Consider the following 15,066-nt stretch of genomic DNA (forward strand, 5'->3'; position numbering starts at 1 on the left):
AGCCCGGTGCCCGTCACTTTAATGATAAATGCTGAATTGACAGACACCCGGCGGATCTTGCGGCCCAGACGCGCGCTCCGGAAGGGTAAGCCCCGCGGCCCCTTCTCTCCCGCCCGGCTCTGTCCCGAGGCTCCCAGCTGCCTCGCACAGGGGGCGGAGCTTGGGAAGAATAGGGGGCGGGGCCTGGGAAGAGCAGGCTCCGCCCCCGAGAAAGGAGGGGGAGGGGTGGTGCTCCAGAAGACAGCCGCGCGCTACGCTGGGCCGCGCCCCGCAGAGGTGTGAGCCGGTCGCAGCGGGGGGCCGGGGCTTAGAGCGCGCGCCGCTGGGGCAGTCAGAGAGCGGTCGTGCTGCTCACTGCCGGCTCGAGCGGCAGGTGCGCGGCTAGGACTACAAGTCCCGGCATCCCCCGCGGGTCCCCGCCGGTCTCGGCAGCTACTCTGGAGAGCCTGAGAGCGGAGCCCTAGAGACAGCCGTCGGAGGCGCGGCGGCGCCGAGCGCTAGCTTTGCGTCGGGCTCCGAGGCGGCGGAGCCGCAGGAACAAGAGCAGGAGCAGGAGCTGGAGCTGGAGCTGGAGCAGGAGCAATATCAGGAGCAGGAGCTGGAGCAGGAGCCGGAGCTGGAGCAGGAGCCAGAGCCGGAGCCGGAGCCGGAGCAAGAGCAGCAGCTGGAGCTGAATCGGGAGCTAGAGCCGGAGCCGGAGCCGGAGCCGGAGCAGCAGCAGCAGCAGCAGCAGACGAGTGCTGCAGGGAGCCCAGCAGCGCCGCGCGCTCCGGCCGTCTGTGGCTCCCCGCCAGCCCGGGTGGCCGGGCTCCGGCTCGGGGCTCCTCCCGCTTCGCCCGCGCGCCCCAACCCCCCGGGTCCCGATGCCGAGGCATGGATAGAGCGGCGCTCCGAGCGACGGCGGCGATGGGGGAGAAAAAGGAGAGCGGAGGGGGCGCGGCAGCCGCGGCAGATGTGGGGGCAGCCGGCACCGGGGCCGCGGCCAGCCGGGCTCTCCAGCAGTGCGGGCAGCTCCAGAAGCTCATCGACATCTCCATCAGCAGCCTGCGGGGGCTGCGCACCAAGTGCGCCGTGTCCAACGACCTCACCCAGCAGGAGATCCGGACCCTGGAGGTACGGAGCCGGGCGAGGTTAGGGGGGGCGGGGGTTCTCTCCCCTCGGTCCCTCCCCCAGCCTGCTGTCCGGCCCGCCGGGGCAGGGGCAGGAGAGGATGAGAGCGGACAGAGGCGGGCTTTGGATCCGGTGCCATCTCCCCCCCTCCCCCCGCTACCCACCCCCTAACTTTGCAGCGCTAAGTTGCTTTCTGGTGCTGATGCAAATCCTGCAAGCAGCTATTTATGAAGGGCCTACTATGTGCCAGCCTGTGGGGATGCAAAAGCAAAAATGAAAGCCCGGGGGCTGGGGGGGGGGGAGTTTGGAGTCCCGAACCCAGCGCTCCGTTTCTCTCTTTCTCTGGTGTCGCTGTCTCCCTAGATCTGCACGCCCCGGATCCCTTCTTTCCCTGCTGCTGATTGGCAGCTGCCCGTCTCTGAACTAGCCCGAGCGATCCTTTCCTCGGAGTGCGGACTGCAGGAGCGGGGAGGGCAGGGGCTGCGGGGAGGGCCGGGGCTGCGGGGAGGGCAGGGGGAGGAGGAGACAGCCTCGCGCTGCGGGACTAATTTCTCCTTCTAGAGGCACGAGCTCCTTCCCCTTTTCAGGGACTTGGGGGGAAGAGGTCAGATGACCACTTTTAGCTTTCCGCACCGCCCCTCCCACACAGACTCCCGACCCTCGCTCCCGGGCCGTTCCCATTTTTAGGCCTTAGGCATTTCTTCTTTTGTCACAGCCCGTAACTATTCCGTGTTCCTTTGCGGACACTCCCTAGCCCGGCCTGCCAGGGTGTGCTTAATGAAGTCTCCCCTCCTCCTCCTCCTCCTCCTCGTCCTCCTCCCCGGCCCGTTCTTTCTTGCTCGGTGCCCGCTACATCCACGGTCCCTGCAGCATCTCTCCGCCAGCTGCTCGCTGTGCATCAGGCTTAATTTTTTTTTTTTTTTTTTTTTTTTTTTTTTGCTGAATCGGCGTTTCTCTCCTTCAGTCATTTGTTGCCTGCCATTGGGTTACCATGGTATTAAGCGAATCAAAACAATTACCCACCTTCTGTTCTGACTTCCTCCAAAAAATGGACTTTGGCTTATAACAGATTATACTCAGGAATATGGCATTTTTGTGGGAAATAATCGCCATTGGAGGAGTACTGGTGCTGGGGGAGGGGAGAAAGCTGCTCTGTGTGTGTGTTTTTTAAATGACATCTCCTTTCAAACTCTCCAAGGGAAGTGGAGGCTTAATTGGGGTTGGAAGAACAATGTAAGAAGGTAGTTAGGTTCAGAGGGTCCTTCCCTTCCCTTCCCCCTCTCCTCGCCTTCCCCCCCACACAATGGGGGTGAATATCAGTTCCTCCTTTCCAGACAGAGCTTTTGTCCGGAGACTTTCTAAGTTTTTAGCTGTGTGGTCCTTAACTGGGAATGGTCTCCGGGTTTGGGCAAGGGTCATTTGTCAGAGGTAAGGTCATTTGGACGGAAGCTTTTTTCCCTCTTTCCTGCCCAAAACATCCACTCCAAAATTGTGGTTCTTGTTGTTCCTTAATTATCGGTCAATTAGTTGATACAGAACTAGTCAGAGAACATTTTAAAGAGGATGGGTCTTCCCTTTCTCAGTATTAAACAGCCACCAAAAAAAACCACCTTCTTATCCAAGTGACCCCCCTCCCTTCCTCAGGGTACAGGCTTCTCCCCTCTTACCATAGAAATCTATTTCTGTAAAGGTCACGGGCACCCTAGTAGTGGCGGCTGGGGCCTTCCATTTGAACTTTTTTCTTCCCTATAATAGCTGATCCTCCTCTGCTCCTCCCTCCCTCCCCCCACCTTTTTTTTTTTTTTTTTTTTGACATGACTGTTTTCAAGTGTCCTTTGTGGGGAGAGAATCTTGTTTCTGGAAAGAGATGCTTGAATGTGTTGGTCCGATGCAGTTGAGTGGCAAGATGAGGGGGTTGTATTGGTTCATTACAGCAGGAAGGCTGGCCCTGTGGTCGCTCTGTGTTGTCCAGCAGAAAGAAAGAGCTCCCTGGCCAGCTCTTAGACGGCGCCCTGCTGCTCTTGACCGCTGCTTAGATCCAAGGAGGTTTAAACAGTTAGTCTGGCTCTTGGAGGTAGCACGAGACCATGGCAGGACCACTAAATTCTGAGGCCTGGAGATAGAGGCCAAAGAGGCTCTCATTCTCCTAAGTAACATGGTGGGAAAAAATCCAAGGGACCAAGGGATCGTTCCTCTTACCCCTGCAAAAGTCACAGTTTTTAATTGTGAAGTAGGGGGCCTGTGTTCAAATTTTGTCCCAGACACCTATGACCATACGTTTTAAGCTGGAACAGACCTTAGGGGATATTTTGTTCTTCTCCTTCTCTGCTCCCCTGTTTTGGAGATGAACATGAGCTTTAATGACAGAAATAAATGGCTTCTCTGATTTTAAATCAAGTTCTTTTTCACCTCCATTAAACTTCTTTCTCTGTATCCTTGAGGAAAGGGCCAGTGCAAAGGTGCAGGGATGGAGGATAACCAGGAGGCCGTTTTGGCTGGGCAACTTGCTTTTATCTGTGGAAAAAAGGGGGTAATGACTTCTATACTTAACAAATAATCTCTGCTGTTCTCTTCTTATTTGAGTTGTTGTGAGCACTTTGTCAAGCTTCAGGGTCTATAGAAACGAGTAGTTACAATTTCTGTTTGTTCCTCTCCCCCCTCCTTTTTTTTTTTTGCCCTTGTGTGGGTCATCCACAGCCCCAGACCAGAGACTGTTGGGTCAGTGCCCTGGATGGTCTGGTGACCTCCCCTCTGTGTTTGTGGGTATTTCATTTGGATAGGGATTTGTCCAAAACAGCTCGAAGCACCCCAGGGATCCAAGAGATTTGCAATGGTAATGAGGGGGAAATACTCAGTTCTTTGTCCTCTCTCATGAGTGGATCCAGATTCCTTCCCTTGTCCCTAAAAGAAGAGACTTTTTTTAATTTTCAGGTCAGAAAGAGAAGATGCAAGTGTCCCCTTACACCAGGTGCTGTGACTCTCACAAGAGGGGCCTTTTGGTAGAGATGAGAGAGTGAGGAAGAAGAGGTGCCCCTTTGGGAGCAAGCCCTGCCTTTCTGCAGCACTTTCACAGTATAAAGATGCTTTTAAAAAATCTTTCCATCTATCTATCCAACTCTTTTTCTCTCTTTGTCTATCTACCGGCTATCTGTCCAATCATATATCTATCTTTCCATCTTTTATCTATCCATCTTTCTGTCTATCCACCTATCTAAGCATCCACACATCTATTTATCCTTCCTTTCTTCCTCCTTTCCTTCCTTCCTCCCTTCCTCCTTTCCTTCCTTCCTCCCTTCCTTCCTTCTCTCTCTTTCTCTCTTTCTCTCTCAGAGTAATAATGCCATCAAGGTGGCAGAACAACATAGTGACTTCAGAAATGGCCCAGCTGGTTGTTTTTTTTTTTTTTTTTTTTTTTTTCTCCCAGATCTGTAGATTTCTCCTGAATACCAGGCAACTGTTGTCTCTGGATAAACTTCTTACAACATTGGGCCTGAGGTTCTTAAAGCCAGGTTTGGTCAAAAGGCTTATCTTGTGTAATAAAAGAGAAACACAGAATCCTTAAAATATTTATGTTGGGATGAGGGAAAGGAAGTGTTGGGGGGAGGGAGAAGGGAGAGTGGATGAAATGCCTCTGCTATACCTCCCAGGTTTGGTGGGCTGTGCAAAGGTCTTGGGATCTAGGGGACAGAAAGACCTAAATTCATAGCCTGCTCCAGATGTTTATAAGCTGTGTGATCGTGGATAAGACTCTTAACTTTACTGACATTGGTTTTCCCATGTGTAAAGTAGAGATAGCACCTACTTAATTAGGATGTTTTCAGAAATTAATGAGATAATATATGTAAAGTGCTTTGTAGATTTTAATGCTACTATACAAATGTTGGCTAAATGTCACCACTTCATATGTACATATAAGTGTATCTCTAAATTTACTATCAATCTTCTGTCCATTGAGTTAGTTTGAGAGCCAGCTGTAGACTCTGGAAGTCCTGAATAGGGGGAAGGTCAAGTCCCACCTCTCATTCTCTCCCTTCCCCTCCTTCTCTCCCTCCCTCCTGTTTGTCTCTCTCTGTTTTTCTCTCTTTCCCTCTCTCCCTCTTTTTAATTTTCCTTTATCTCTGTCTCTCATTCTCTCTTACTCTCTTTCTTTCCCTTTCCCTGCCTTTTCTTTTTCTGTCTCTTCTTTTCTCTCATTTCCTCTTTGTCTCTCTCTTCTTTTCTCTCGTTTCCTCTTTGTCTCTCCGTCTGTATCTCTGTCTCTTCCTCTTTGTCTCTTTTTTTCTCTCATTCTTCCCTATCTCTGTCTCTATCTCTCTGTCTCTTTCTCTTTCTCCCAAACACACATAGACACAGTCATCCCAATAATTCTCTAAGATGCTAAATTGTAGAGGAAGCAAATGCTCAGCTACATCTGTAGAGGAAGTTTCCTTTCCTGGAGTTCTTAATTCTGATAAAAACCCAGGTCTGGTAAATAGAGATATGTGTGTCTATTTACACCAATGCAAGGTTATATGATATGACACTGAGCCTGGAATCAGGAAGAATGGGAGTTCAAATCTGGCCCCACATGCTGTGTGACCCTGGACAAATCACTTAGCCTTATTTTCCTTTCAGTTGGATAGTATAAATAGTATCTATCTCCAACTGGTTGTTGTGAGGATCAAAAAGATAGTAATTGTAACTGTGTCTGACATAGATTGTAACTTATTATCAATACAGTGCAATGCAGTACAATACAGAGTATCTTTTTAAAAGTCTTTTTAAAAACTTTGTATTATTATATATGATTATATTATAACATTACATCAGTTCCTCAATCCTGATTGGAAATTCCTTTTATCAATACATAGAAAAAGAACATAGAGGAATTTTTAGTGGAGTCCCATTGTGTGTGTGTGTGTGTGTGTGTGTGTGTGTGTGTGTGTATTCCATTCTGTAAACTTCTCTGAAATAAGGCTTTTTTTTTTGGTAGCCAGAACATGGGTCTTGCTGTCAAGGAGACCTGACTTTAGCTTCTTACAAGAAGGATGACATCACAACTGATTATGTGGCCTTTTTATGCCTCTGTTTCCCTCCTCTATAAAATCATATAATAGCTGGAGCATATCAAGGGCTGTTCAAGTAGTTTTGCATCTATAATGTGTTCATATATATATGTATAAATCTATTGTATGTGTATATACGTATATATGTATACACATATATATATAGATACATATGTGTATACATGTATATATACTTATATATATACACACACAAAAAACAAATGTGTATAGATTATACATAACCTGATATATATATGTGTGTATATATATATGTATATATATATATATAATGTAACCTGATATATTATGATATATGATAACTTGACATATATATGTTACAAATATATCTATATGCTTTGCAAACCTTAAAGTCAGTTATTTTGAAGAAAGATAATAGCAGCTTTCATTTGCATCTAAAGTACATTTTCTCTTGATCCCCTTGGCAGCCCCCTGAGGTAGATAGCAGCACTGTGATTATCTTTGAACTAAAAAGCCTTTGAGGGCTGCTGATTTTATCCGGGTGGGTGTTTTGTCCCCAGGCATTAATCCACTGTTACTACTTCACTTGGCCACCTATCATGGGATTCTGGGATTGAAGAAAGGTCCTAGTTGGTGGCCTTCCTCCTGCAGACAAACTTTCCTCCATTTAACCAGGCTGGTGCCAGATATTAGAATATCCATGAAATTCTTTGTAAAGATGTTTTGCGTATAAACAAAAGCTGCTGTTATTATTCTCCTAATGGTAATAGAAAGGCAGTACGGAGGAGGTGTGATTGGGAGTTATGTTCAAATGACCTTAAGTGACTGTGACTTTGGGCAATTTTCTCAGACTTTTTGGAAAGCAGGTGCCCATAAGGAGTGGTAGGAAGGAAGTTCAATCAGTGAAATCACGCTTCTGGTCTCAATTAACAATGAGAAATCTAATTAGTAACTGACAGTTATAGAAAGAGACTTGATTGTGGAATTCCCATTCTTCAGATGTATATATTCAAGCCCACAGAGATGAAGTCGTGCTATATTGCAAAACCAGTAAAGCAGCAGGGTGGCAAATATCATTTAAGTTTTCTGGTATTAGATTCTAAGCTCCTTCCCCAAGGTTCCGGCAAAGTCAGGATTGGTGACCCTGAATTCTGTGACCTTCTTCCCTTAAGTCCCAACTGAAACTCCTCCTGCTCCAGAAAGCCTTCCTCATCCCTCCTTAATTCTAGGCCCTTCCCTCCTCTAATTACTTCCCATTTATCTTATCTACAACTTGCTTTGTATATATTGATTTGCATATAGCTTCAGCCCCATTAGATAGTAAGCTCCTTGAGGGCAGGTATTGTTTTTTGTCTGGCACACTGTAGGCATTTAATAAATGTTTATTAGATTGAATTACTGAATCTTGTCTGTACTATTAACAAACTTTCCCCCCTTTCTGGGTCCCAGTTTTTTAGTCTGGAAGATGAAAGTGTTTCAAGGGATAAATCACTCGTCATCCCTTTCAGGTCAAAGATTCTGAGAAAAGATGAAAAAGTGTTCACAGAAATGTTTGACATTAGAGCAATAACTAATGAGAGCAATGTTATTTTAGAGATAGTGGATTTGGGATTAGGGGAGCTAGGGATTGGATAAGTCATTAGATCTCCCTGGAACTTAGTTTTCTTTTGTCTAAAATGGGGTAATTGGACAAGATGGCCTCTGAGATTCCTTGTAACTACAGTCTATAACCTGTGGGTCCCTTAATCTTCTTGTACTTCAGTTTCCTCATCTGTAAAAAAGATGGGGTCAGACAAGATGGTACCATATGTGCATCTAAGTCAATACTTGGCTAAAATCCTATCAGTTTCTTCTGAGGAAAGTGCATTGAAAACTTTCAAGTGTCTACCATCCATCCATCCATCATACTATTGATCTATATGTATGTGTGTGTGTGTATATGTATATATATATATATATATATATATATATATATATATATATATATATATATATATATATATATATATATATATACATATATATATATATATATATATATATATATATATATATATATATACATATATATATATATATATATATATATATTTCCCACTAAGGCAATTGGGGCTAAATGATTTGCCCAGAGTCCTCACAACTTCAGGGCTGGTGCTCTATCCACTGCACTACCTAGCTGCTCCGTATATGTATGTATATAAAGTAAAATAGTTTATATAAAATCTGTTATCATCCCTTTGTCACATTCCCTGTGTCCAGGGCTGGTGCTCTATCCATGTGCCATCTAGCTTCCCCTTCCCCCTTATCATATGTAAAGTGTTTTACGGATATTATTATATTTGAATTACAAAAACTTAGTTTGGAAAGTGCTACTATCTCCATTTTTCATATATATATATACATATATATATATGTGTGTGTGTAAATATATATATGTGTGCACACACACATGCATAATATATAACTATATACATATGCACATGCATGCATACATACATATACATATATAAAAAATCTAGAGAGGTTCAGGGTTTGTCCAGAGTGTCATAGCTAGATGTCTGAGGCAGGATTCAAACTGAGCCCTACACTAATTCATTGCCATATGGACAGTTGGCCTTGTAGGAAAGTTGAGGAAATTCCCCTCCCCAAGTTCTTTGTAGTGATAGAGGAGTATGGATGTAGATCAAAGGTTCTTCTCTTCCTGTATGTATCCTGGAGGCCTTTGGCAGGGTTCTGGACTTGGGCCCTATTTGCTTCAAGGTCAGCATTCATTTGACTACATCATCTTCTTGGTTCTTAGGGAGGGTAAATTTGGAATGTGCTGACTAGTGGTCAAGGCTGACCTCATCTCTCTTTCCCTAAATAACTAATTTTCTTAAAGTGAGGAGGAGCTATTTCAGAGGGTGTCATACTTGGAACTGCTACTCTAGACCTGATTATAGCCACCACGCCACAAAACTCTTGTGATCCGAGAACTTTCTACAGGGAAGCCAGCACACATAAAAATCATATTGTTTTCATTTTTGTGGGTTTAGCAGCCCAGAAGTTGACATATGTTAGTCTCCCATTTCATAGATGAGAAAACTGGAACCATTTCATGAAATAGAATTCTGAGCAAGGACATGCTGCTTCTGTTCTCTGACAGGGCTGGGCACTGTTTGAAAGCAATGAAGGTAGAAAATACAATTTTGGGAGCCATTGGTTCAGTTGTATTCTTAATCCAACCATATCTCAAGGTAGACATTGAAAAGCTGGAGAGTATGTATCTAGGATGGGGAGACAAGAATTGTCTTCAAGTGTTTGTGTCACCCAGGATGAGGCTTACAAGACAATTATTCCTAAATGGAAAACTCGGAGTTCAATATCGTTAGGAAACTAGGATCCACAGAGAAGTCCCAATTATCACATGAAATTCTAGTCCCGGGTCACACATGCCAGAAAGGACTTGAACCCAAAGGCCTTCTGCAACCCTTGCTCTGTCCACTGTATCACTATCAGCTGTGTGATATCCAGAGCGCAATAAACGAAAGCAGAAGAGGGAGATTGAGGCTCAATGTTTGGGGGGAAAGGGCTTCTCTCACTTAGAGCTGTTTGTATGTGGAGCATTCTCATTAGAGACTTTCCAGCAGAGCCTGAAGAACAACTTGGTCATTATCAGGTTGGACTAGATGGCCATTCCCCAGCCCCATCCCAGCTCCCTTTTCAATCATTCCAATTTTCTGACTTTCCCAAGGTACCCCTACCTCTAGGAACTGGCAGGGTCAGGACCTGAACCTAGGATGTCTGTCTGCAGGTATAATCGGCTTCCTAGATAGAGAGACAGTGTTTAAAAATGCACCAAAGCCCCCTGGTCCTTGTTCCCTCAGGACAGGGGAGCTAATTCAGGAGACAATTTCCCTATCTTCAGAGGGTTTATGGGACTTTGACTTCCCTGTTTCCTCTTTCAAGCCTTCTTCATTTAGCCTTCGGTTTGTCTGATCATGTCAGACTATCAGAAGTGGGCCCAGCTGGAGCATTCCCTGGCACAGAACTTGCCAGGTATTTCCAAGGTGTGTGGAAACCTGTAGGAACAGACCTAGTCAGTGCAGTGCCAGACAGTGGCCGTGACTTATGTCGGTACTTGAAGACTACATTTCTTTCTTTCATTCATTTACTTGGGTCTTTCCAGAATAAGAGGGAAAACCTTTGAACTAGAATCTGCCTGTAGGATTAGCAATTGGAGAAATCTTGACCCGAAACATGGAAATCACTCCTGATCTGGGACCATTTCTAGACCCTGATCTTGAAGATGTCATTTTATAAAAGGGGAAACTGAGAAAAGAGAAATGACTTGTTTAAATTGCTACAGGCAGTAAAGAGTAGAATCAGGATTTCAATCCAATTTAGTCTGGTTTTTATTAATCACCTATTATGTACAAAGACATAAGCAAAACAAGAAATTTCTGTTGTGCTGCAGAAACAATATATACATGAGTGAATAGAATGAGATACAGCCTGGATCTGTGCTTTCACTAGTCTTGATATAGGGAACTCCTTGCTGAGCAAGCTCACTCTGCCAGTGCAGGTTGGCAGCTCGCTGCCACATGCAATCTTTTTTTTTTTTTTTTAATAGCTTTTTATTGACAGAACATACCCATGGGTAATTTTTCAACGTTGACCCTTACAAAAACTTCTGTTCCAACTTTTCCCCTCCTTTTTTCCCTGCCCCACCCATATGGCAGGCAGTCCCATACATGTTAAATATGTTAAAGTATATGTTAAATACAATATATATACACATAGTTATACAGTTATCTTGCTGCACAAGAAAAATCAGATTTAGAAAGAAGGTTAAAAAAAACCTGAGGAGAACAAAAATGCAAGCAAACAATAACAGAAAGAATGGAAATGTTATGTTGTGGTCCACACTCAGTTCCCAGTGTTCTTTCTCTGGGTGCCACATTCAATCTTAAGCAGAGATTTTTTAACCTGGAATCTGTGAACTTTTTTTTTTAATATTTTGCTAACTATATTTCAGTATAATTGACATCCTTACTAATATTACATATATATTTAAAATAAAATATGTTAATATTAATTGATTATATTTAATTTGCTATTATTATTAAATATATTCATAAAATAAGATATATTTACTGATTTAAAAAAACAAACAAACATGATTTTGAATAGGGGCCTGCAGGTTCTGCCAGACTGCCAGAAGGATAAAAAAAACTGGTGAGAATTTCTGACTTACAGTCACTTAGCATTGGGAGGTTAAGAAGCTTGCCCAGTACCTATGCATATGTACTGTCAAAAAAAAAAATGTTATAATTATAAAATTAATTAAAAAAAAAAAAAGAAGAAGCTTGCCCAGGGGGTTACACATGTCAGAGGCTGGACCTGAATTCAGATCTTTGTGGCTCTGAGGACAGGCCTTGATCTCTTCTACCAGACTGATTCTTGAATATGAAATTAAATATTCAGTAAATAGTCATTCTTTTTAAGGGAAGAGTGGGAGACATTATTGAAGGGGGAGGTGCATCCTTTATGATCAATCAAGACTCCATGTAAGAGATGAGCATCCAGGGGTCTCTGGAGCCCAGGCTGGGGCTTATTCCTCTGGAGCCATGTGTCAGGAGTCTCATTCTCCACATGGGTTCAGGTCACTCTGCTGCTATCTTACCTTCCAGCTGGGCAAATTGCTTTCTGTCCTTATTACAAAGAAATAGTTACTATTATAGGTACTGGTGCAGGCTGGGCTAGATGCCAGCTCCACCTGATAATTGATGAGTTTGGGGTAGCAATTCCTTGTTCTAGTGAAGCACAAGCCTCCATGCGCGTGCGAAGAATTCACAATGCTTTCTTTTTTGCAAAAGGTACTTTCATTTATGAGAAGAGCAAATTGAAGAGAGAAAATAAACACCGGCAATGGTAAATATGAAATAGATTTGGAAGAGCATATATTTAACAAGGAAAGAGGTTTTAACAGTAAACAAGGGAAAAGGCAAGTTCCCTAGTGGAACTCACAATTAACGAGGAGAAAAAGGGAATATTCTGTGAGGTGGGAGTACACCATGGAGTGGCAGGCTAGATCCATAGGGGAGTTAGTTAGGTATAACAAGGAGGACACTAAGAGACATGGAAGGAGAAGGCTCTAGAAGGATACATGGGTTTTGTTTTTTTTTTCCTCTTTTTTAAAGACCATTGGGATCTTGAAGTGGAGAGCTCATTGGTGAGGGAGAGAGCAGATTCAATGGAAGGATGGGGATGGAAACCAGATTGCAAAGAATGAAGAATTGAGTGGGAGGTGAGAAAGTAGAGAGGCAATGAGCAAAGGAGGCTCACAGCTTGTTTTCTAGATCTTTGAAGAGGTAGCCTGGTGCTGGAATGGAAAGAACTTTGGATCGGGGTTCAAATTCTGGCTATCTTTAATTTGGATGATGGAGGATATATTGCAGCTTCCTCATCTGTAAAAAGAAAGGAGGAGCAGCTAGATGGATAGGGAGAGATGATAGTTAAATCTCATGGTCCTGAAAAGTCTGAAAATCTTAGTCCCCTTTTACAGAGTCCTGTAAAGGGAACTTTTCCAGACATATTTGACCTGATCGTAGTCTCATTTAGAAGTCCCGTGAATTTAACTATCTTCTCTCTGTAGTTGACTCCATAGTATATCTCACATATATACCCCAACGCTTTCACATGCTGTATGCTCCAGGAGGCCACAGGTTGCTTGGTGGTCTTTCTGTGGTCAGTGCAGGTCTCAGCGATTGGTCCCAGCTCCCCACTGCAGATATATTCCTACCCTATGCTTGGCTTCTGGGCCCTAAAAAGCCTGGCACAGTCAAGGGCATCTTTTCAGCTGACACCCCTGCCTTTTTTTTTTTTAAAGGGACAAACCCACATAGCCTTGTCTGTCTCCTAAAAACCATCCAGATAAGACTGTTTATTGATAGCTGCTAAACTACTTCTGTTTTTTGTTTTTTTGTTTGTTTTTTGTTTTTCCTTCCTGAGAATGCCTACATATGAGACAAAATAGAAATTTCAAGGATTGGAGGAAGGAGTGGGGGAGCTGAGGGAACCTATTCTGGCCTAGGCTGTACCCCTGGGCCCCTATTTAGGGACACAATGAACAAGACCCAAGGAATTCATTGCTCCTTCATGGAAGGAGCCTGGGATAGTGCTAGATTGGAGTGGGTGGTTTCAGATGGCAGCTGGCCTGGTTTTATTTATTCTAGAATTCTATAACTCAGCGGATGTTGTTTTCTCCCCCTCTCTCCCCAAATTGTTATATTCAAAGGGGTCAGTGTCCCAGAATATTAGAGTTGTTATTGGAGTCTTCAGCAAAGGGCTCTGAACCACTTTTCCACGAAGAAGAAAAGTTTTTAGCTATCTTATTGAGATGAGCCATGTGAAAGAAAACTTTGGGGACAGGCCCAGCTCACTCCCTGAGGATTTGGGTCAAGTAAGGAGAAATGAATTTTTTAAACTTACATTTTTTTCCCAACTAACAAAAATTGAGTTTTTCTTCCTCTCACCTCCCCCTGCCATTGGAACAAAATATAAATAAGAAAAACAAAACCCATGTAACAAATATGCTTAGTCAAGCATAACAAATTCCTGTATTGGCTGTGTCCAAAAGATTTATGTCTCCTCCTGCGTCTTGAGGCCATCACCTCCTGGTCAGGAGGTGGGGAGCTGGAGAAGAAATGCGTTTTTTAAATAGCAGTTGCATCCCATGCCCAAGGCTCTGTAGTTGTTTTTGGTATTTTTTTTTTTTTTTTAAATGAAACGCCAGTGTTTTCACAATGATGGGCAGGGATTTGGAATCTCATATCTGGAATTCCACATGTATCTGTTAGGCCCCACTTTGTCTAGTCTCTAAATGGAAGATAAGACCTTTAGAATGGAAGTAGCCACTTTATATGAAGATACCTTAGCTTGGAAAGACTCTTTAGTCAGTTCCCTTTCCTCCCCTCTTCCTCATCTCCTTTGGCCTTCTTTCCTCCTTAACCCCTCTTACATGATGAAGTGGCTGACTTTACTTCTTTCCAAGGCTCCTCCTTACTCTGCATCTGCCTTTAACAGAGAAACTTGCTATATGATTTTCTTCCCAGTTTCCCATTGTCCTTCTAATTTTGGCTGCATTAATTTTGTTTGTGCAAAAGCCTTTTAATTTTACATAATCAGAATTCCCGTGATCCTTACTATCTCTTGTTCTGGCCATAAACTCTTCCCTTATTTGTAGATCCGACAAGGACATTTTTCTCATGCTCCCCTAATTTATTTAGGATATCACCCTTTTTGTCTAAATCATGTACCTATTTGGACCGTATGTTGGTATTCAATGTGCATTGTTAGTCTATACCAAGTTTCTTCTTTTTCCTAGTGATTTGGTGAGTTCTTATCTCCAAAGCTTGGATCTTTGGGTTTATCAAATACCAGATTACTATGATCTTTTATTACTGTGGATTGTGTATGTAATCTCTTCCACTCATCCACCACTCTTATTTCTCTTATTTCTTATCACTTTGTAATATAGTTCGAAATCTGGTACTACCAGGCTGCCTTTCTCTTTGTTTCTCTGCTAGCTCATTTCCTGCAGTGTCCTCCTGGATACAATAAATTCCAGTAGTTCTCTACTGTAGCCTCTAGGAATAAATACAAAATATTCTGGTATTCAAAGCCCTTTATAACCCAGCTGTCTCCTACCTTGCCAGTCTTTTTATACCTTATTCCCCAATATGTCTTCTTCCATCCAGCGACCTGGCCCCCTGGATGCACCATAAGCAAGACTCTCCATTTCTCAGCTCTAGGTATTTTCTATGACTGTCCCCCATACCTATCCTGTTCTTTATCTCCCAATTGTTGACCTCCCTGGATTTCTTTAAGTTTCTGCTAAAATTCCACCTTCAACAGGAATCCTCTGTTAATTATTTCCTATTTATCTTGG

The 15,066-nt window shown here is 43.6% G+C and overlaps 1 protein-coding gene across 2 annotated transcripts in view; it reads left to right on the forward strand.

Moving 5' to 3' along the window:
* Nucleotides 1-254: 254 nt before the first annotated feature.
* The window catches only part of KSR1 (kinase suppressor of ras 1), a 213,717-nt gene continuing 198,905 nt past the window's right edge, over nt 255-15,066 (forward strand). Inside the window, exon 1 of one of the 2 annotated variants that reach the window (XM_074263662.1) lies at nt 255-1,113. In XM_074263662.1, coding sequence (XP_074119763.1) covers nt 874-1,113 — 240 coding nt within the window. In that variant the 5' untranslated portion in view covers nt 255-873. The remainder of the gene's footprint in view (nt 1,114-15,066) is intronic. The other variant, XM_074263663.1, reaches the window with a different exon arrangement.

The sequence above is a fragment of the Sminthopsis crassicaudata genome, chromosome 4, assembly GCF_048593235.1.
Source record: "Sminthopsis crassicaudata isolate SCR6 chromosome 4, ASM4859323v1, whole genome shotgun sequence".
Taxonomy (NCBI): domain Eukaryota; kingdom Metazoa; phylum Chordata; class Mammalia; order Dasyuromorphia; family Dasyuridae; genus Sminthopsis; species Sminthopsis crassicaudata.